Consider the following 24,248-nt stretch of genomic DNA (forward strand, 5'->3'; position numbering starts at 1 on the left):
GACCGGGGCATGAACCCGTGTCCCCTGCATCGGCAGGTGGACTCTCAACCACTGCGCCACCAGGGAAGCCCATGGTTTGATTTTTTTTTTTTTTCATTTCTCATCTCCCACATCCACTCCGTTATGGAGCCCTATTGACTCCAACTTGCAAAGGTACCTGGAATTCATCCACTTCTCTCCATTTTACTGCCAAATCCTAGGCCTCCTCAGCAGGCCCTTTCCTGGGCTCTTTTAGGGTCTGCTAACTGGCTTCCGGTCTTGTGACCCTTTTATCCATACTCTATCAGCAACCAGTCAGATTAGGGAACACTTGAATTTTCCAAAGGTTCCCGTAGCACTTAAAAGGGTGCCCCCAACCCTGCTATAGTCCATAAGACCTGACTGCCAGGCCCTGGCCCAGACTTTCCTCATATCACTCACTACGCTTCATCCTTGGAATGGGTCAAATAGTGTACCCCTCAAATTCATGTCCACCCAGAACCTCAGAATGTGCCCTTATTTGGAAACAGGGTCTTTGCAAATGTTATCATAGAGAGAGCCCTAAATCTAATGATTAGTGCCCTCATAAGACGAGAGGACACATGTCCTTATAAGGAGGGAGAAGGCCATGTGACCAACGCAGAGATTAGAGTGATGGGGCCACAAGCCAAGGAGCACCTGGGGGCCACCAGAAGCTGGAAGAGGAGGAAGGATTCTTCCCTAGAGACTTCAGAGGGAGCTTGCTGTTGGCACCTTGATTTCAGACTTCTGTTCTCCAGAACTGTGAGAGAATGCACTTCTGCTGCTTTTCACCATGCAGTTTGTGGTACTTGCTGTAACAGCCTTGGGAAACCGGTACAGTTTCTTACCCTGGCCTTCCTGTTCACCCCAAGCCCATCCTCGCCCTGTGCCTCTGCTTGTGCTGTCCTCTCTTTCCTGGACGGTCCTGCCTCTTCCCCACTCTCTTGGTATGACTTGGTCCTTCCTATCATTCAGCCACAGATCAGACGTGGCCTTCTCTGAGCGGCTCCCCCGACCACACCTGCCCTGGCCAGTTGCTACCAGCAGGTGGTCTTTGTTCACCCATCAGAGCACCCGTCATAATGTGAGGTGCCCTCACGACGTGTTTCTGAACTAGCTTGTTATCTGTCTGCCCCCGCTTGAATATAAGCTACATGACGGCAAGTCCTTGTGTATTTAATTCACCACGAGAGTCCCAGAGCCTTTTAGGGGGCTGGCATGGTGCCTATACCACAGTCTGTGCCTCATAAATATTTTTTGAATGTTTGTTGTGACTCAGATTCCTGGAAGGTTTAGTTTGCTTTGCTCAGAGAAAGCTGCCCTTTTGTGGTCAAAGGCTAAGCCATATCTCACTTATTTTAGTGTCCTCAATCTTCATCCATGTTGTAGCATGTGTCAGAATTTACTTCTTTCTTTTTTTAAAATTAATTAATTATTTATTTTTTTGGCTGTGTTGGGTCTTTGTTGCTGCATGCGGGCTTCCTCTAGTTGTGGCGAGCGGGGGCTACTCTTCGTTGCGGCGCGCGGGCTTCTCATCGCAGTGGCTTCTCTTGTCGCGAAGCATGGGCTCTAGGCGCACGGGCTTCAGTAGTTGTGGCTCGTGGGCTCAGTAGTTGTGGCTCACGGGGTCTAGAGCGCAGACTCAGTAGTTGTGGCGCACAGGCTTAGTTGCTCCACGGCATGTGGGATCTTCCCGGACCAGGGCTCGAACCCATGTCCCCCTGCATTGGCAGGCGGATTCTTAACCACTGCGCCACCAGGGAAGTCTCTACTTCTTTTTAAAGACTGAATAACATTCCACTCTATGTATAGACCACATTTTGCTTATCCATTTGTCCCTTGGGCACTTTCAACTTTTGGCTGTTTTAAATAGTGTTGCTATGACTATGAATGTGCAAATATCTCCTTGCGACCCTACTTTCAATCCTTTTGGTTATATAACCCCGAACTGGAATTGTTTTACACACACACACACACACACACACACACACACACGCATAAAACTTTAAAATGCCAGTTCAGTCTTGCCCTGGAGGTCTTACTACATCCATCCTACACGTGAGGTACCGGATGCTGGGGAGGCCGTGTGTGCATCTCACCATGCTGGACAGTTTGGGTGGCCTGGCGCCACGTGCTTGGCCTGGCCTCCATGCTCACGGGCTCACAGGAGGACAGGGAAATCCTCCCCGAGCTTGGGATGAGTGACCAGTGTGTCCAGTTGCAGCCCTCCCGCGGCAACCCTTCCTCCGGGTCCACGCCAGCCTGGGCTCACCTCATTGTCGCGGTCCTTCTCCAGGAAGTGGCGGGCCACGTGACTGGGCAGGATGTTCCGGAGCATGTTCTCATTGTGTTCCCTCAGCTCCTTCATCTCGTTGATCTCCTCTTTGGCCTGAACTCGCCAGAGGAAGTCCAGGCGTGCTGTGTACTCCAGCTGCGGTTCAGGGGACAGAAGGGGAAGGAAAGCTTTCAGGCACACACACGTGGGAGGCGGACAAGGCTTCTCCAGAACCCCTGACAGACGAAATAGAGCCTGAGCTGAACATTCCGGGAGGCCTCTTGCCTGACATGAAGAGATCAGAATGTGATAGATTTCACAGAGCCGTGTACCTCCCCTTCCTAGGATTACGGCACCTATGATTCTGTAATTGTTTGTGGCCTCCACTGTACTGTAAGTGCTATGAGGTCAGGGGTCCTCTCACCAGCTGAGCATCACGTCCTTACCGTGTAGCAGTGTGCCTGACACAGGGAAGGCGTTCCGTCACTATTTGTTGACTCAACAAATAAGTTACAATAATAAAGACAGCTAACACTTAGATGGTGCTTTTTGGATGGTACCAGGCACTATTCTACGGAATATACACGTATTAACTCCTTTCATCCATACAGCAAACCTCATAGGAAGGTATTATTATAGATCCTTATTTTACAGATGAGAAAACTGAAGCAAACTGGTGAAGTCACTTGACCAAAGTCACACACTTATTAGTGGGGAAGCCAGGATTTGAGTTTAACCCCAGAGTCCAATTCTAGAGTCTGAGCTCAGTTGAGGCAACAAGGAAGAAATGTATGAGCTAATAATGGAAGGATAGTGGATTTAGTTGTGAGACCAACATGGCCTAGAGTCCTGGTCCCACATTCAACCACTGTAACCTGGCCTAGTACCTACATCTCTGTTTCCTCATCTCTAAAATTGGGATGAACACTCATGACCAGGCAAGCTTGGAATAGGAATTATTTAGAAAGTTATAGGTAGAGCATGGGACTCATAGTAGGTATTTAATAACCATTAGTTCCCTCTTGTCCTAGCATCCCTTTTCATTGGAAAGTGGAGAGCTTCCTTTCTAAAGAATTTCACAAACTATACTTACCACAGCTTTGGGCAATGTCATTATTTCAAAGACTTTAACTATTAAAATGAACAGTATTCTGCACCATTAAACACATGGTTAGATGCCCTGAATTCAAGGGCTTAAGGAAATTCAGCTAGCTCTTTTCTTTCTCTTACGTGTAAATCTCAGTGGATGGCAAAAGTATGAGAAAACAGAGGTGCAAGGTTATTCATTCAGCAGAATTTGTAATAGCAAAAGCTGGAAACAATCCAAGTGTTCATTTTGTTGGTTGAATAAACTATTATATACAGCTATAAAAAGAAACAAAGAATATTTCTCTGTACGTACTTTGATGGGCTGCCTCTGAAGCGGAGAAATGCATGCAGAGTTTGCCATTATTGATCTAGGGAAAGGACATATCTACATCTCTCTCTCCATATATATATATTTCTTAATTTATTTATTAAAACATTGAGGTGTAAAAAACCCATAAAAAATCATTACCGATGAGATGAGGAAGGGAAGCCTAGGAAGGGGAAATAGGGATAGAATTTAAACTTTTAAAATGGTATCTTGTTTTATAAACATGACTTTTGAATCATGGAAATGTTTTACTTAATTATAAAACTAAATGGATTTTTTAAAAGCTCTGTGAAAACAAACAAACAAACAAATGAAGCTACAGGCACAACCACACAGAGAGGAACTATTCCAAATGCCTTTTAACACAATAATTTGATGGTACATTCGTAGGGAGAAATACTCTGAGGCTAGAAAGAGTGCAACAAGAATCTTAAAAGCGTTTATAACAATCACCTTGTAGGTGGTGGCGTTTGTAGTATTATTGTTAGATTATGGTATCTGAATTATAGGATAAAGCAAGTTAATTAGGAGATGCGGATATAAGATTGATGAGGTTAAGTCCAAAGCCTAGCGTCCTATGAAAACTGGAAGGTATCCCTATGAACTTATGATCTATATGTATCTCCTGGCTCTGCCTACTGAAATCAAGGTCTAGAAACAATGAAAACCTAGTAGCAATGAATCATCCCAGTGTCCAGATTGTGGTTTCAAAATATCAATTCCTACAAAAGGGACCTTGTACTCTTTGCAGAAAAGGCTGAAATTTAGGGAGGAAAATGTACAAGCTTGGAACATTTTTTGGTACCAGAAAGCAAGTAGTCAAGAGAAACTGGGGTTATGTTGAAAGGAGTAGACCACCCCACTGTCAAATATATGGCAAGTTGAACTTTAATAAGAATAATAATTGCAATGGATCGAAATGAAAGACAAATGCAAACGTTCATAGTGACACTTAAGACATAGAACCTCATCGATCGCATCGTGATGATGCTCAGGAACTAGCTTATTGGGAAACTTGGAAAAAATTTATAGGTGAATTAAGCGTTTACCCCGCCTTTGCTTTATGAGCTGTACTTGAAGGTAACAACTAGTTGGCGAGCAGAAGGTTCTCATTTTTTGCGGTACGCGGGCCTCTCACTGTTGTGGCCTCTCCCTTTGCGGAGCACAGGCTCCGGACGTGCAGGCTCTGCGGCCATGGTTCACGGGCCCAGCCGCTCTGCGGCATGTGGGATCTTCCCGGACCCGGGCACGAACCCGTGTCCCCTGCATCGGCAGGCGGACTCCCAACCACTGCGCCACCAGGGGAGCCCGAGAAGGTTCTCTTTAAAACTGTATTCCAGCTAGCAAATTATGAAATATTGATAGAATTGGAATATCACTACCTAGAATATAAATGAATGTAGGTTATTATTGTCAAGAGCTGCTAATATCACAAAAGAGAGATAAGCAGACATTATATGCCTCTTAATAGTAGTTCACAAAATTAACCAATTAAATCTTTTTGCAGAAAAAAATTGAACTTGAATCTCACCAAGTTTCTAGATATAACTACCAATATAGGAAAAACAAAGGACAGAGGGATGTGTTAAATACCCCTATAAAGGGTGCAATCAACAAACTCTAGACTGAGAGACATTCTAGAGGTCAGTGGCTCTCACAAAATATTGCAAAAAAAAAAAAAAAAAAAAATGGAGGGTGGTTCTTTAGAGTAAAAAGAAATGAGAGACATATCAATCAATGGCGATATATGGACTTAAGTTGGATCCCAACTGAAACAAAATTTAAAAAAATATAAACTAATTAGGAAATTGAAACATTGCCTAAAGTCTTGAACATATGAAAGAATTACTGTTTTATTTTTTAAAGTGTGTTAATAGTATTGTGATTAGGCTGAAATTCTCTTTTAGATGCATATTGAATTATTTACAGATGAAATGATAGGACATTTGGAATTTGCCGCAAAATAACTGGGAAGGAGCAGTGAGCAAAATAAATAGGGATGTAGATGAAAAAAGACTGCACATGAGCTGGTGACTGTCGAAGCTGTGAGTTCATTATACTATTTTACATACTTTCGTATATGTTTGAAATTTTGCATAAGAATAAATTTTTAAAAACGTAAGCGGTGGCTGCAGGTTGTATAAAAGAATGCTAGTCCTGTTCTACCATGTTGCTGTGTGACTGTGGGAAATTCATTCAACTTCTTGTATTTTGGTTCCCCTTCTAAAAAATGAGGATAATTGCCTTCATCTCGTTTAATGCGAGACATGGATTATCATACGGTCTATCGTATGGACCAAAAGGCATGATGTATGCAAAAGAATTCGGAAATGTCTAAAATGTAGATTTATCGAGTATTACTATGACTTTAAGGTGTCTGTGGATGAAATCTGATCGAAATTATGCTTTCAATTTTTTTTTCCCTCCAGACTTAAGAGCATCGATTTTTGATTTGTCAAGTTGCAGGACAGGATTTTATCCACAATTTTTTCCAAATGAAATGTTTCATTTCCACCCTTAAAAAATGCAGTGTTAGTTAAAGCAAGAGATCATTTTTAAAATTTCTTTCCTGTTGAAATACTCTCATCCGACTAAATTTAAATCAGAGCTGTGAGTAGGGAAATCTGGAGTTCAGAAGTTGACTTAAGCAAGAATTTTCCAGTTGCGAGACAAGAACATACTTTACATTTTGACTGCAGGTCACTGCATCTAAGGCATGTTCATAAAGAGATATTTTAGTCCAAGTACAGTCCTATCTCTTCACAAAGCCAGTCTCGTGAAGGCATGTGTCACATATTTTTTAGACGTCCATGGAAGGAAAGTATTCCGTTTCAGTTTACTGAGTACCTACTATGTGCTAGGGGCTGGGCATATGGAGATAAGCAAAACAGTCTCTTTGTCAGCTGAGTGGTGATAGGAGAGCACAAAAAAGAAAGAGATCATTTCAACACAGTGTGGTCAGAGCAGACATGAAGAGCAAAGCAAAGCAAAGCAAAGCAAATCAAAGCACTGAGTTTTTAAAAGTGACCATTCTTCAGCATTTGCTCAAGAAATGTCAATTGATTTGGAAGTGCACTCTCCTAATTTTTACCAAACCATTTAGGAACCGGCTACATGAAAAGAGTACCAAGGGAACTAATACACATTGTTCATATGTTTTGTGCCAGGCTCTTATCACAGAAAGATAACTAACACTGGCCGGGTTCTTGCCTTGGACCAGGCACTGTTCTGAGCACTCCGTAAGTACTGAAGGTCATTTAATCACACAACAGTTCAACGAGGTAGGTACTTTATTATACCCATTTCACAGCTGAGGAAATGGAGGCATGGTCAGGTGAAGTCAGGTGCCCAAGGACTCACAAATAGAGGCTGGGATTTGAACTCGGGGCATTTTGGCTCCAAGCTGTGGCTCTGAAGCCCTATAATCTACGTCTATTACCTCATTCAGCTGTTCTCCAACTCTCAATAGATAACTATTAGACTTTTCATTTTGCAGGTAAAGAAATGGCAGGTCTGGGCTGTTGAGCATCTCAAGGTCACCTGTTCTCCCAGCAGCACTGCTGGGATGCAAACTTAAGAATTTCGTTCCAAGGCTTGGGTCTTTCTTTCTAAGCTGCACAATTCCAGTGCCTGTCTTTATCAGACCTAGAAGTAAGTGACTGGAGACCTGACCTCATTAATCTCTGTCTCCGTGCGCAGGTGTGACTTCCTCTGCTCTAAAGAGAGATGCTGAGGCAAAGCCCAAATCTCAGGGCTGCACGTGAATCAGGCACGAGGTAGGAGGCACCTGTCTGCTCTCTTCTGTCCCACGTTCCGGATGTTCACCTGCCTCAGAGGAGCAGGTGTTTGGCATATCTCTCCACATATGTGCAGGATGAGCCTTCCCAAGTATGCAGTTACATAACTGCCTCTGTCACTCTGGAGATGTAAAATTACACACGCTCCCACTGGGAGGCTGCTACGTACCAGGCATCAATGGGGGTTATTCAGCCTTTAATAAAAAAAGAGGGCCTCTGAGTCACGAGGGAAAACGGTGGAAGCTGGTAGCAAACCCAGGAGCAGACGGACTTGATCCGGATGAACAGGACTCTGATGGATATTATGAAATGACACTCGAGGTGACGCACTCCTGCGGAAAGCATCCTCTAGCAGACAGGCAGCGGAACACGGTGGAAAGTGAATGGACCTAGGAGTTCAAGCATTTGGATTCCTGTTTCTGTCTGGTCCTCCTTATTGTCTTTGTGACCTCAAGTGACTTGAGTCTCTGCTCCTGCCTTGGGACCAAATGGATAATAATACTTTCTCTGTTTGCTGTGTTCTCTTCTTTGTTGTGTTGTTGTTGTCATTGTTTGTTTGTTTGTTTGGCTGTGCTGCACGGCTTGTGGGATTTTAGTTCTCCGACCAGGAATTGAACCCGGGCCCTCAGCGGTGAAAGCACAGAGTCCTAACCACTGGAGCTCCAGGGAATTCCCTGTTTGTCTCAGACTCTTGCTTTCAGAGTAAAATATTAATAGCTCACAACTTTTGAGCACTTATTCTACGTGCAGATCACTGGGAGAGGTATATTATAATCATATTCTCATGTAATAGTATATAACAAACTTATAAAACCTGTTATTATCATATCCATTTTATAGGCGAGAAAACTGAGACAGAAAATTAAGTCAATTACTGAAGGTCACATATTTCCTGAGTGGCGGAGTTGGCGTTTGAATATTACCTACCCCACTCCCAGGCTTACATCTGTAACTGCTACAGTTATGGGATGTAGTCACATAATTTCAAAACCTTTTGAAAGTTAGAAAGAAAAAAGAAATCAGATATCGCTTGAGCACTCAGGCCCTCACTATTCACTTATACGTTCTTACTTCATACCCATCTTCGTGTGAGGAGCTTATCTGCTTTCCCAGGACAAATGGAGAGTAGAATAAACGGAATCAGAATGTTAGAAAGGTTTTGCGGAAGGGAGTACTGAGAGGGGACAAAGTAATTCCTTAAGGTGCCAGAGAAGATAGAAACATCCTTCTTATTACGGAACGAAGACCCCTACTCTGAACTTGCTCTCTCTTAGCTATCTCTGAGAATTTCTCATTGTCAGTTTAAAACCTGTGTGATGGAGTGTACGCGTGTTTTTCTATAGGATTGCCTCGTCTGACTCCGTCTTCACGGCCCTCAGATGGGCTGTCATTTGCATGTCAGACTAAGGAGTCCTCTCCTGTAACTAGAAGCCATTAAGATGTGGAGGACATGACCCCAGCTCTCATAGAAAACCAGAAAGACCTAAATATAGGAATTCTGCAAATGGCCAGACTTTGACATTTGGCTTATTGTTTCACCATAAATTCAGCTAAAACTGAAAAGCAAGGTAAGGTCATATTGCAGGATTGAATGCCCTTGGCATTGTGAAGATACGCAGACAATTCTTTCTGTCTTTCCCCAATCTAGAAAGTGGAAAGGTGGGCTTTGGAGACAGATCTGGGTTTGAATTCTAGTTCTCTCACTTACTAGCTGAGTAGCCTGACTCTCTTCATCTGTAAAACAGGATCCGTAATAACGACTATTAGGGCTGTTGAGAGGATCCAATGATGTAACACAGGCGGAGTGCCAGGCACATAGTAGGAGCTGGACACATATTAACTCTTACCCCCTTTTCTTTGATTGCCAAGTGTTATTTACTCTCTTTTCCCCTTGACTACATCTTACCATCTCGCTTTATTACAAATAACTTATGTATGTGTCTCTAGCTTCCAGGTTTTTAGCTGTTTCATCCCTGGCTTCTCAGGATGCGTTACCTCCCTGTCTCCATGGTGATTTCTCAGTGGTATGTTTCTATTTCTGCTCTGGCTGAGAGTCTTCCTGTTTTGTTTTTTTCCTTTCCTGGTTACTTTTTCAAAGCACACACAAAGAGAGAGAGACTGGGATCCACAGCGCAGCAGTGAAGCAGACAGGGCCTGGCTCTACCAGGAAGTGAGAATCTCCCCAGGTGAGGAATGTTACCGAATTCATGGTCTGAGTCTGCATGGAGAAATCGTACCGGACGTGGAGAGCAGGTGACACCTCTTGGGTGAAGCCTGTTACGATGCTCCCGTGCAGAATAATTTCCTGCTTCTTTGACTCTTGAAGTTCTTGAACAAGTCTGGTCCACACATTGCACATCCCCCATTGCATTATTTAGGGTCCGCTCTCCTCCAGGAGATAGGAGCCCTTGGGGCCGGGGATGGGATTTTGCACAGTGCTATCCATGGTGCCCACCCTAGATCCTGGCAGATGGGGACGTGGCATCGATACGGTAGGCACTTTATCTACTCAGGACAAATCAGTGATGAAGCGCTTCCTCTGTTTCTGTAAGGCAGTGCTCAAAATACTGCATACAATCGTCTCAAATGATGCTTCAAAACAGCCCTAGTCAGGTGTTACCATCTTATTTTAGAGAGGAGGAAACAGGGGCTCAGGGAGATAAGTTACTTGCCCAAGGCCACAAATTTCTGGGAGGCAGGGCAGGATTGGAACCTTGGCCTGGATTATCCTCAAACCTGATTGGGAGTTTGGGATGGACATGTACACACTACTATATTTAAAAGAGATAACCAACAAGGACCTACAGTATAGCACAGGGAACTCTGCTCAGTACTCTGGAATAACCTAAATGGGAAAAGAATTTGAAAGAGAATAGATACAGGTATATGTGTAACTGAATCACTTTGCTGTACACCTGAAACTAACACAGCATTGTTAATCAACTATACTTCAGTATAAAATAAAAATTAAAACAAAAAAATCCCAAACCTGAATGTTTACCTAGTTTACACAACTCCTATAGTAATAGAACTGGGAGGGGTCCCAGTTTGCCTCAGGCAGAAATTGAAAAAGCTCTCTTTTTTTTTTAGCAATAGTTTTATTGAAAGAGATATACCTAAAGGGAATGAAAACCATATTGCTCTCCAAATTATCTCCATCTTAGTTTTTTATTAAGTGGTGCGTGCTAGGAATTGATTCTTTAAGAATCACTTGCTGGGAATTCCCTGGAGGTTCAGTGCTTAGGACTTGGCGCCTTCACTGCTGGGGCCCGAGTTCAACCCCTGGTCAGGACACTAAGATCCTGCAAGCCACGCAGTGAGGCCAAAGGAAAAAAAAACAAAAAAAAAAGAAGAAGAAAAAAAAAAAGAATCAACACTTGCTGCAAGCAACTAGAAGTCATTTATTGCAGAGATGAAGTTCACCTCTCAGGTGAACTTTATGGCAATGCGAAATGCCAAGTAATCAAAGGCAGTTAGAGGAAAATGTCAGGTTACCTGCTGTCCATGGTAGAAGACAGCGAGGAGGAACATGGCCATCAGCAGCAGTGACGCCTCCTTGGTCCCCAGGAAATCTCTGTTGGAAGAAGAAATGCAAATGGTGGCATGGTTATTGACAACCATGGAGGGACTTCAAGGAGGCCCATTAGGAAACTGAGGTTCAGACTGGAGTGGGATAAAAAGAGAGAAGCAGTTGTTTCTTGAGCTCCCACTATATGATAGGGGCTTCTCTATAAGGCTTTCATACAGGCTAATTCAGAACTCAGTTGATCCCCAAGGGCATGAGGTCACACAGATCACACCTGCTGGGAGACTCTAGAATCCAGCATCTAGACAATGAACTTACATTAATAACGATGTCTTCTATTTGCAAAACACTTTTTCTAGATTTCAAAGAGCTCTGATACTTTCTTGTCACAAAAATCCATGTAAAGACAAACATCCCCTCTTTTTCTTTAGATGTTAGCCTATTTAAGAGGCAGGCAAGGTACTTGCTATGTGGCAGCCCCTGGTCTAAGTGCTATAAGAACCACACTTAGGTTTTTATATAAATTCCTATTTCAATTTTGGGCACTGTTGTTACCCTCTTTGATCTCTCTTCTACGTGGCTGCTAGAATATTTTTTATCACTAAAGCCAGATCACATTACTCTTTTGTTTTATAGCTTCCCAATCACAAGCATACATATGCTCAGAACTCACTCAGAGGTAACTTGACTCTGATGTGGTTAAGGACACAGTGGGGCCCTCACGGATGAGACACAGTGCTCAGAGAGAGTAGAAAGGGCACTAATATGGCTGCCCCCAGGCAATCTCCAGCTTTCCCTTTTCTACTCTCACTGGACACCAGCATGAGTAGCATGGGGCTTAGGGAAATGGGAGCATGATCCCGGCTGCCAAGGCCAGCTTCTCACCTAGCTTTATGCTAAAAGACCCTCCCAGCTTACACAGGGCCAGCCCCAGTCCAGCTCTCTAGGTAGAACAGGGACTTAGGAATGGAAATGTGCTTTCTCTTGGGGACGTATTGTGCACGTGGGGACCCAGGGGACCAAGGAACTCTGGGCTGAAACAAGATTCAGATTTGTGAATTCCTAGCTCCATCTGCTTTTCCTTGGAGATAAGATGCTAATAAAAGATAAAACTCACTATTATATTTCTTTTCTGTAGCTCCAGGGAGGCATATAATTATTGAGCATCTACTGTGCACCAGGCACATGCTAGGATACAGAACTGAAGAAGGCACATTGTCTTTGCCCTCAAAACAGTTCAGAAAAGGAAAGAACCAAACAGACAGATAATTTCATAACATGATACACTGCCTAGTAAGGATACACTCTTGTTACCATGGGAATATATGGGAAGAGAAGGTAACCCAGGCTGGATATTCAGGGAAGACTCAAGAGCTGAATATGAAAGGTCGATAAGACTTTGGGAGGAAAAGGTGGGATGCATTCTATAGGTATGAGACATATATATATCTTGCTTAGCTAGCTGGTTAACAAGCCTCTAGTGTAGGGGGATGAGTAAATATCACATATCAAGTGAGGCCACACGCAGACTCAGATCTGTTAGAGCTGTCCACCACCAGCGCTGAAGTGAAGAGTGTTGGACTGTGAGCCATATATTGTCAATCCAGAATTTTAGGCGCTAGGACTCACTCATTCATTCATTCAGTCACAGTCACCATAGTGCTTGTTTTGGGGAATAGGCACATTCCAGTACCACCCTTTCCTTCATGTCAATTAATTATCTGGTCCCTGAAGTTTGTGGACTCCTGAAAAAATAATAAAAAGTCATGAGTTTTGTAGTCAGGCAGACCCAGCTTCCCATCTCAGGTCTGCTGCTGACCAGTGGTTTGACCTTGGACAAGCCACTTAATATCTCTGAGCCTCGGTTCGTGGCCCTGTGAAAGACTGTAACTGCGTTTACCTCCCTAATTGTGAGAATTAATTGACCAAATCTTGGCAACGTGTTTGGCATGAGGTGTGGCCCATGTCTCCCTCTCTTTACCCCCTAAAGCTCCCAGCGCATCATCTTGGCCCTGGTGGCGGCATTTTACAAAATCACTCGTTCACACGCCTTAGTCTGAATGGGCGATGTCCTGTGTTTAGCTCCTCGTGAATAAACTCCTGCTCTGACTGGCACTTCTGATATCCTTTTCTTTGTGATGCAGAAGACTTTTTAAAGCTTAGCAATTTATCACTTAAAACACACTTTCAAGAGAAAACATAAACACCTCTTGAATCATTTTGAAAGCAGGGGTTGACTAAAAATAGAGAGATGGCTGGATCAAATTCGGAAGAGAAGTAAAGGAAAATTATGAATGGTCTTTGAGTCTTCAGGATGTATTTCAGATGGAAAAAAATATGACCTGAGTAGAGACTACAAAATATGCGCAGTAAGTCACCCTGACCAAGGAACATCCAGAAAGAGCTGGGGTTTGAATTTAGAAGAGATCTTTTCTTTTTCTTTTTTTGTAGCTTCTATGACTAGTTGAAGAAATTCCAAAGAGAGCCAAATGGCTGAAATCTGTACAATATCTTCTAGCTATTGTGTGGCAGAGACATAAAACCCAGGACATTTTGAACTAATTTATTTGTATTAACAAAATTGCTAAATTAATACTATCCTCTCCCTATGCTCATAGAAAAGGACATACCAAGTGAAAACACATGTAGAATAATGTGATTCTCAAGGATACCACGATCTTTAGAGATCATCTTATCTGATGTCTTATAAAAATTCATATTTAATTTGAGTGTTAATCATTATAGAAGTACTCATTCTAGTTGTAGTGAATTTGGAAGCTAATGCAAATTCACAAATAAAAAAATAAAAATAAAAATTATCCTTCAGCCTACCACCCAGAGAAAACAATGGTTAATATTTTGGAATCACCTCAGTGTCATTTCCTTTTCCTTTATGCAAAAATATATTTATGTTTACAAATTTAGAACTGTATGGTGCGTACTGTTTTGTAACCTACTTTTGCACTTAGTAGGTATTATGAAAAGAATTCCGTGTAATTAAATACTTTACAATGTGAATTTAATGGATTCATCCAATTCCATATTATGTGTACCATACATAATATAATAGTCCTGGCAAGCCTTTTAATTTATTGGTTGAAAACTGAGGCCCAGAGAGAAGAAGGCACTTGCTTAAGGTCACACAGCTGATTTGCGTCCCAGCCAGGATGAGAATTCACATCTCAGGCACCAAGTTCGGAGCATTAGCGACTGAGCACCTGAAGTCAAATTTTAATGTAGCGATTAGCTCCCATTTCCCCTCATGAAACCCAAGATAAACCAGCCAGTTTGAATTTATCTTTTATTCTGTTGTCATACTAATGACCGCATTTGCTTAGCGCTGATTTTGTCATACCTCTAATAACACTTTGCATACATTGCCTACTTTAATTGTCATAGCAACACTTAAAATATTATTATCGCTATTCTAGTAAAGCAGAAACTGAGACTCAGATGTTAAACGACACACTGCAACTCACAGATCTAGTGAATGGTGAAGACTGGCTATCAATCCAGATCTCAACGAGGCTTTTTCTGTAGCTATCATGCCCTCCTACATGCACTTACTTATAAATACTTGCCTCTAAGCTCCTTAAGTGTCTTATTCATCTGTGAATCTGCAGGGCCTACAAAAGCCCACAACAACAAAGGTATGACACTTAAGTCCGAAAGCAAATTGTGCTTACAGGATGGGGAACACGAGGTTTACGGGTAACGGTGAGCAAAAATCATAGGGTTGTAGATAGATGACACTTAGCTTACTGTGAACTAATGGTGTAATATGATTCTAAATGAAATAATATTTCCATCAGTCACTCATTCATCTCATATTTCATTCAACAAACATTTATTTGGACACCTGCTGCCAGATACTCCACTAAGTGCCAAAAATATGAACATGAGTAATGGCCCTTGCCCTCAAAACTCCTATTCTAATGGAAGAGGAAGACATGGCAATTAAAGATTGGAACAGACAGAGATAAGTGCAAAAAATGATAAAAAATTATGTGCACAGATTAGAAAATGAGGAATGATCAGAGTGGGCTTCCCTGAGCGGGGAGGGCCTTGAGTATGATGGGTTGGTGGGGGAGGTGTGTGCAGAATCTGGTAACCGGCACGTGGTTTCCTGTGGCTAGATTACGGGCTATATAAATGGTGACCTGTGGAGCTGCAGGAGATAAGGTTGGAGGAGTTGAGGGGACTCCAGGGAGAGCTTGGACGTTCTTGACAAGCAGGTTGAACTTTTTGTTCCTTAGAGGCAATAGGGAGACCCTTACGGATTTTAAGAAGGATAATGTGTTGACCACATGGCTTTGATGGCTTTGAGGAGGATGGATTGAGAGTGCAGGCTGGGGGATCAGGTAGCGTACAGCAGTCCAGAGCTGGTAGTAGGGATATTTCTAGAACAGCAGTATTTGTGGTATAGAAGGGGTCACGTCTGATAATAATCGTTAGTATTCATCAAGTGCTTATGCTATGCCAGACCTTGTGCTAAGTTTCCATGATCACATTAGATGTCTCGTATATTCCTACAACATAGGAACTATTATCATCCTCACTTTACAGATGAGAAAAGCAGGGCTTAGAGACGTCGTCACTTTTAATTAATTTGCTCAAGATCACACAGTTGGTTGATGGTGGAGATGGCATTTGAACACAGGTGGTTTAGCTCCTAAACTTGTACTCACAAATGTCATGATGTAGTCGTCCCTGGAAGGGATGCTGAGGAGGATGAATCTTTAGGGACACTGATAAGACACTGGGTGCCTCCCCTGTTTTGGGCTCAGTGTCATCCGCGGAGACAGGGGGTTGTCAGGGAGGGGCCTCGTGAGACGATAGAGAGTCTGAGTATTTGGGGTCATCTCAGTGTGGATGCAGCCGGGCTGCCCTGTGCAAGGTTCTCTGTACTTTCCCAGGCACCTGACCCTCAGGAACAACCAGCAGAAATGCCCTGAACCAACGTGAACTCCTACAGGCTTGGTTAAATTCCAACAGCATGAGCAGACTGAGGCTGCCAAACGGATCCGCAGTTTGACTTCTGACCCGTTGACTTATAACGCAGCTGAGAGGGAAGGCTGAACGAACTCTTCCGTTCCTTATTCATTTAATTCTGTTGATAGCAGAGTGTGAGTGAATACTAGACTAACCGATAATTGACCTTGAATCAGGAAGAAGCTGAGAAAAGCACTTGAAAGTCAGTAGCAATGAATTTGGGATTCTGCTTTACTCTTACAACCCTACTTAACAATTTAACTACCAGTTTTTCCTTAAGACCTCAAAACAGAATTCAGAACTAAACCGTTCTCCTAAAAATGAAGGAGGGGACAGGAATGAACAGATACTGATCACATACTATGTGCCAGGCACATCACAGCCTCACGCAGTCCCGTACCAGAGTGCAGTTACGCCACTTCACTGATGGGTAAAGTGAGGTCCAGAGCTGGGAAGAGACTTTCCAATGCAACAGAGTCTGGATCTGAAGCCAAAGCCCTGGCTTGTTCCATTAATGCTGTGTTTTCCTCTGAATGAATAGATTTTAGATGGTTTAATTTTTATTTCTACTACCAACGTGGCCTCTTTGGTTAAACATCTCTCGGCCGTCTTTTGTGCTGGCTTCTGCTTGGCCATGGGACATCTCTTGGCACTAACTATTTTACCTAATTTGAAACTGTTTTGACTTTCTTTGAACCCTGGGCATATGGTGAGAGATTCGTCATCTTGATTTAAGAGAGATGTACACATTATTTACAAACATGGACTTTGGAGCCAGAAAGACCTGAGTTTGAATCCGGATCTGTTACCTACTGGCCATGTGCAACTGGGTAATTGTTGAACCTCTCTGAGCCTGTGTTCCTCAGATGGTTGCCGTGAGGGTTAAATAGGGTAGCGGATATAAAGTGGATGATGTAGATGTGTAACAGACACAAATTAGTACCTAGAATTTATAAAGAACCTTTACAAATCTAGTAAGAAAAACGCAAACCACCTAATAAAAAACCAGGCAAAAGACATGACCTGGAAGTTTACCGAAAATGGTCAATAAACAACAACAAAAAAGATGCACAAATTTACTCATGATCAAGGAACTACTATTGAAAATAATGAGATAAAATTCTCACTCAGGAATTCAATAAGAATTACAAGGACCGCTGCCTGTAAGAGAGAAATTGTTCCAATCTTGTTGGAGAGCCATTTGGCAATATTTTAAAATGTGGAAAATGCAGATACCCTATACTCCAGCTAGTGTGCTTTTAGATCTAAACCCCAGGAGACATTTTCAATGATGATCACTGAAGTACTGATAACCTTTTAATAGGTCAAAGGATAAACATATTTTGGGGGAAAGTGGGGGGTGGGGGGTGGTGGTGGGATGAATTGGGAGATTGGGATTGACATGTATACCCTTATGTGTATAAAATGGATGACTGCATAAAAAATAAAATAAAATTCAAAAAGAAAATGAATCAGATCTGTAGATATGAAGCTGGATGGATCTAAAAAATACTATATTGCCTGGCAACACAAGAATTTTATATATAATTTATAATACAGACAAAACTAAATATATATAAAACACATGGATGGGAAGCATATATATTAAGTGCATTAGAAGTTGACTCTTGGGAGGAGGATAAAAGAACAATGCTGGGAAAGGGAACTTCAACAATATCTGAAATAACGTTATCCTTTTAAAAATGCAGAAAGAAACATGACTAATTGTTTATTTCCAGGGGTTGGTTCATAGATGTTCACATTATTAGCATCAGGCGCATTTTCTGAGGCTTCTTGAACTATCTTAGCTTGTTTTTTCATCTGCATTTTTTAATTTTTAAAAATACTTTTGGTTGCACCGCGTGGCATGCGGGATCTTAGTTCCCTGACCAGAGATGGTACCCGCACCCCCTGCAGTGGAAGCACAGAGTCTTCACCACTGGACCTCCAGGGAAGTCCCTTCTTGAACTAACTTGGCCTCATCTTTCTCTCAGCCTGTTGGCCACTTGCTCTGGTCTCAGTGAGACCAACGTGCTTCCCACCCCCAAGGCCAATCAGCAACATGTTCAGTCTCTGGCTCTTTCCATCACTTCTAGCTCCCATGAAGCTCCATAAGGCAGTTGTGGGATCTGGTTTCCCCAAGGGCTGTGGAAATGGCCAGGTGATGTCACCAGCAAGTATATCCAGAGATGAACTGAGACTAATGGGAGAAAGAGGAGGGCAGCAGCCAGTAGATTCCTCTCCCCTCCTCTGTTTGTGACACTTCCCTACCTCATCACCTACCCAGAGACACTTCAATTGGCCAAATGAATGCAACTCCCAAGGCACCAGCTTCGCAATTCATGGGGTCAGCACAACATGGCATTTGCTTGTATTTGCTTCCCATCCTTTTCTTCTTCACGTCTCTTTTCCCTCAGTTTTGCTGCCCTGGGTTTGCATTAGCACTTCATGCTTGCCTCAGGCTCTGTTCTCTAAGGAATCTAGGCTAAGTTATTTTTTGGTATTTTTCTGTATTTCAAAAATAACAAAATGCAAGGAGTATAGTAAATGCTCAATGCACAATGTCTGCTATTACTAATAGTGCTACAGCAAAATTATAATCAGACCCTACAAATCTTAGAGCTATTAAAGTTGAAGGAGTCATCAACTATTAGATCTGGGGAGACCTGAGCTATGGTTTAGTCCAAACTTTAATTCATTAATTAATCTGTAATGAATATACAGGATAAAATGGAAAACTAGGAATTTTGTCTAAACTGGTAATCCAGAGAGTGTACACAACAAGAAACATGTTGATACTCCTTAAGTCCCCAAATTTTGATAACTCTACCTTGATCATTTTCCCAATGGTTCCATTTCCCACCGAAAGTTGAGCACTTTTTGAACACAGTGATGGGCACTTACTCTCCACTGTGATTCAGGTTGTCATAGCGCAGAAAGAGTCCTGCATAGATGGTCTCGGTCAGCAGGGCATAGATGGCAATCATAATCAGCAGCACAGCCAGCTTCAGGACAGAGTTAAGTCGGAGGAAAACCGCACAGGTCACCATGGCCAACACCCCCGTGAAGACGAAGTACTGAAAACAGAGAAGGTAGGTGGTCAGATTCAACAGGACTGTGGGAGGCTCACTCTCCTAGTCATGGATTCCAGTGGGTCTCTTTATACAGATGTTTGCTGAGCATCTCCATTTGGAGGTCTCAGGCCATCCTCAAATTCAACAGGTCCCAGGTTGAACTCATCACTTCCTCACCACCGCCCAAACCTCTGTTCCCTATTCTTGGGGGAGCCATTTGCACCATTCCTCAAGCCAGAAACCTTGGTCTCTCATCTTTGTTGCCTTTCTTTTCCCCCACATTCCACAGCCAGGTCATCCTAAGTCTGTAGATTCTACTTCCTTAATAGACTGCACATCCATCCACTTTGCTCCTTCTACCCTTTTCTGTTTCAGCTCTCACCTACAGTTTGCAACAGTTTTCTGGCAGCTCTGTCAGCTTCTAGCTCCCAATCCCTACTGAATACACACTATTATTCTCCATCCAGTATTTCCACAATACAGATCTGATCATGTTACTCCTTAATTTGAAGTCTTTTAATTGCTCTCCATTCCCACAAATTATATTCTCCTTCCTGCATGGCAAAACTCTCAAGACCATCATATATCAGATTTCCTTTCACTTTTCAAATCCCAACATATGTTCCAGCCTCACTATCGGCTCTCCCCCATACGTCTTTCCCTGCTCTCCCGTGCCTCAGTTCTTTGCATCTCCAGTGCCCTGTTTCTCAAGTTTCATCCATGTGACTAAACCTTACTTCTCTCACAAGCATTAGCTCAGGTGTCCTCTCCTCTGAGAAGCCTTCATGCATGTCTCCAGGTGCTTCTGGATACGGCCTCATTCCTCCATAGCATACTTCACAGCCCAGCATAATATCTGCCACTCCATATTTTTTTTGGGGGGGCCACCCTGCACGGCATGTGGAACTTGCCCGACCAGGGATCAAACCAGTCCCCTGTGTGGTGGAAGTGCAGAGTCAACTACTGGACCACGGGGGAAGTCCTGCCACTCCTTATTAGAAGTAGCTGCTCAATAGGCCAGTTGGGAACCACTCAAGGACTATAATATTGGAGTGGCCCTCAGGTGTCAATCTGCCCAGCTAGATTTCAGCCTTCTGTAGGAAGTGTCTCAACCCATTTCCCTTATAGAAGTATCCCATGTATCATTCTGGATGGTAGATTTGGATTCTGAGTATCCAGTAGGAAAAAAGAATAAGACTTGCATTATCAAAGGCCCACTTGGTGGCGGTACTTCGATTTTTATACACACTGTCTTCTCTTCTAATTTTCAAAGTAACTGGTCAAGATGGGAATCATAATTTCCATTTTACAAGTGAAGAAACTGAGCCTCATACGGCTTAAGTAAATTGTTCAAGTTCTCATAACTAGAAAGTGGCACCTAGGATATCTGGGTACAACCTGTGCATGTAAACATAACTCTAGTGGGCATACTGGGCCTAATAATTTCTAAAACCCATTCCAGCCTTGTTATGCATGGTTCTTTCCAGCAACTGGTTGTCTTCCCTCTCCTATTACACTAAGAGACAATTTCTGTATGGGCAGAGGCAGAAGAATTTCTGGAAATCCCAGAGCAACTACTGAAGGCATGATTGCTGACTTTTTAAGTCAAGCTGACTCACTCAGGTCTACTTTCAACAAACAGTGATATCAACAACTATGGACAACACCCTGAATAAGTTCCCCCCTGAGGGCAAAGGACCAGCGCCTTTGTGGTGCACGGGGTGGACTCAGAAATGAATAAGGCACTGCCCTGCCCTTAAGGGGCCCAGTGTTTGGGGAGTCCTTTACTTTTGTCTCTTCCTTTCCTAATAAATCCAATTATGTCCTTGTCTCCAATAGGATGATAAGCTTTCTTCAACTCTCCTTTAAGATCTTCCCTTGGCAAGATTTTTAGGTTAACTCATCTTGATGCCTCTGTGAAGGAAGCTGTGAGTGAAGTGAGCAGGCAATAATAAGTTCATTGCTCAGAGTCTATTTTTTCCATCCAGAGAAACTCCCAAGATCTCCCATTTAAACAAATGGAGGAAAGAGGAATAGATCTGAGGGGTCCTGTTTCGTTGTTACCTGCATCAAAACAAACGGTCATGCATGGCTTTGTCGATGCAAATTAGGAATCACTTATTAGGTCAAAAGTCACTGAAATGATTGTGCTCTTGAGCAAAAACTTATGAGGGCACCACAGTGACATTTAAAAAATGTAACCAGCATTTATTGCATGCATGTCATAATCACGGCATGGTGCTAGGCGCTGGGAATTCAAAGAGATGGCCCAGGTCTAAAGGAACTCATGGTCTAAAATGTGAAACAGACAAAAATGCCAATGGTAGCATCCTGTGGAAAACGATCTTTCAGGAATGTGATCCAATGTGATGGGAATACAGAGGCAGAAGGAGTACATTCTGTCTGGAGGAAGCAAGTTCGGAGAAGGCTTTATAGGAGAGCTGAGTTTGAAAAGGATCTCAAGGATGGATTCGATTTTACATGACAGAAAATGGAACAGGAAGAACATTCTGGGAGGACAGAATGGAGGGAACTGAAAGGTATAAAGGAACAAAGCTATAGGAGAATGAATTCCTTGGGTACATTAGAGAATCATAAAATTGATCCTAAGTAGAGCTAGTAACACAGGCAGGCAGGTTTCAAATGTGTTGCCCTCCTTTCTCTAGCAAGACTTCTGAAAGTGTAATAGCTAAACACAGTCACACACTTGCACAATGGTTGAACGGACCTTTCTCTTTTTGGGCCTCAACCAATTAGTTAGTGTGCTCTTGCCAATCCATTGAAAGGAACCACCCCACTCCCTGCCTTGCACGGTTTAGGCAACTTTCTACTTTAAAGTATAGAGCTGAACCTTCCCGTGATGCTGTAAACCACAAGACATCAAAGGAATGCGGCCCCTAGAAAAATACCATTAGGAGCTTCTCATCTGTTTCTTTTGTGCCTTGAATGAATAGTGTGGGTGGGACCAGGAAATGGGAGAAGAACAGAAGTGTTAGGACTTTGTGAAGGCTTTGTGAAAACCCTTCTCTTTCAGCTGGGTCTGGACCCATCAATCCCATGCTTCCTATAACTTGGGAGGGTGCTGGATTCAATGCAATTCCCAAGTTTCTGTTAAACAACAAATAGTTTCTGTGTTCTTTTAAGTTACCCCAGGAACTTAGAAGGTCCACAGCTCCTAGAGTGTCCCTTGAATGGACCCTAGGTATAGGGGTTCATAGGTGTGATAAGGCAGGAATAGGAGGCAAAGCCACATTGCAAAAACTCTTGCATGTTTCACTGAGAAGTGTACTTTATTCCACAAGGAGACATGAATGGGTTTCATGTTTGTAGAGGATTCATTAGCTCAGTGCTTTAGAAATAGGTTGCGGAAGGGAAGAGTACAAGATGGATTGTAATTAAAGGAGAAAAGCTGGGCTTCCCTGGTGGCGCAGTGGTTGAGAGTCCGCCTGACGATGCAGGGGACACGGGTTCGTGCCCCGGTCCGGGAAGATCCCACATGCCGCGGAGCGGCTGGGCCCGTGAGCCATGGCCGCTGAGCCTGCGCGTCCGGAGCCTGTGCTCCGCAACGGGAGAGGCCACAACAGTGAGAGGCCCGCGTACCGCAAAAAAACCAAAAAAAGAATAAAGACAGAAGAGAGACTAAAATTTAGAGACTATCATGTTTGAGGGGCTGTGGAAGAAGAGAAGTAAGGACATCGATTAGGGACTGTTGGGGGCGTGAGGAGGGGAATTAGGAGATAGTAGTGAAAAAACATACAGTCCAAAGAAAAAAATCCCCACAGACAAAGGTTTTGAGAAGAGCATTTAAACGGTAAGAGAGAAAATATTTTCAAAATAATTTACAACTGGAAAGAAGGACACAGAATTTTATATATACTCTAATTACAACAATACAAAATATGTACACAGATATGACACAGCATTCAACTGAACTACGGCTCTCTGTAATGTCCTTTGATCTGATTGTAACACGCCGTATCAAATATATTCAAATGTATTCCCAAGGACTCTGTATCCCATTTAGTAATGGGGTTCTCTGCTTCTTCCTAGATCTTTTAATGATGAAAAATAATAATGCCAGGATTTATATGAGAAATGTTAGATACTGGGCAAAGTTTCCAGCAATCTTTTAAGAAAAGGAACAGATAAGCTATGTATTCTGAGGCAAGAAGACACCCAATATTGACACTTCTTTTTTTGATCAGAAATATAAAAAGATTGGATGCTGTAATGGGTATCAGCACTTTGGTACCCTAGTTAGGAAAAAAAAGGTGCCCAAGTTAGGAGAAAGATACTATGCATAAATAGACAACTGACGGGAACATAACTGTATAGCACAGGGAACTCTACTTCATGCTCTGTGGTGTCCTAAGTGCAAGGGAAATCCTAAAGGGAGGGGATATATGTACATGTATGGCTGATTTATTTTGCTGTGCAGTAGAAGCTAACACAACATTGTAAAGAAACTCTACTCCAACAAAAAGTAATTTAAAAAAAGATAGGGGTAGGGGATTAAGAGATACAAACTACTATATATAAACTAAATAAGCTACAAGGGTATATTGTACAGCACAGAGAATATAGCCAATATTTTATAATAATGTTAATTGGATTAGATTTTGAATCACTATGTTGTATACCTGAAACTAATATAATATTGTAAATCAACTGTACCTCAATAAGAAAAAGAGGTCACAGGCATTTTGGTAACTAGGTTGAAATGTAGGTAGAAGAAGATGGACTAACATCTTCAGTGAAGATGTTACGTGGTTAGAGGTTCTTATATTAGATGAACTCTAGGTAAGATGGGGGATCAACTGGCAGTGAGGATGCCTATGCTTCGGGATAAGTTAGTGGAAGACAGATGCAATGACAATAACTAAGCATTTTGTTGGGCATGTGTTCTTTTAATTCTTAAAAAGACCCAAGGACAGGTGCTATTCTTATGCCCATTTTACAGAAGACGGATGAAGTACTGTAACACTTCTCTGCTTCTTAATACTCAAGGTTTTCTTCTCTCAGATGATATATTGAGTTGGGAAATTACAAATTAAGAATTTCTTCTAAGTCTGTACTGAAGAAAATTGGAGTCCCACGTCTTGACAAAGTGCTAAGGGGAGCAATAGCCTGTTTCCTTGAAGTGAGCATTTAACAAACTAAACCACGC

The 24,248-nt window shown here is 42.5% G+C and overlaps 1 protein-coding gene across 2 annotated transcripts in view; it reads right to left on the minus strand.

Annotated features, from left to right (window-relative positions):
* The window catches only part of ADCY8 (adenylate cyclase 8), a 218,774-nt gene that overhangs the window by 26,244 nt on the left and 168,282 nt on the right, over positions 1-24,248 (minus strand). For both annotated transcript variants that reach the window (XM_027132481.1, XM_027132482.1), the window contains 3 exons: positions 18,912-19,084; positions 10,985-11,063; positions 2,273-2,431 (listed from right to left, as the gene is read on the minus strand). In XM_027132481.1, the coding sequence (XP_026988282.1) occupies positions 2,273-2,431; positions 10,985-11,063; positions 18,912-19,084 (411 nt within the window). The remainder of the gene's footprint in view (positions 1-2,272; positions 2,432-10,984; positions 11,064-18,911; positions 19,085-24,248) is intronic.

The sequence above is a fragment of the Aethalodelphis obliquidens genome, unplaced genomic scaffold (assembly GCF_003676395.1).
Source record: "Aethalodelphis obliquidens isolate GAN/ISIS:26980383/991018 unplaced genomic scaffold, ASM367639v1 scaffold41, whole genome shotgun sequence".
Taxonomy (NCBI): Eukaryota; Metazoa; Chordata; class Mammalia; order Artiodactyla; family Delphinidae; genus Aethalodelphis; species Aethalodelphis obliquidens.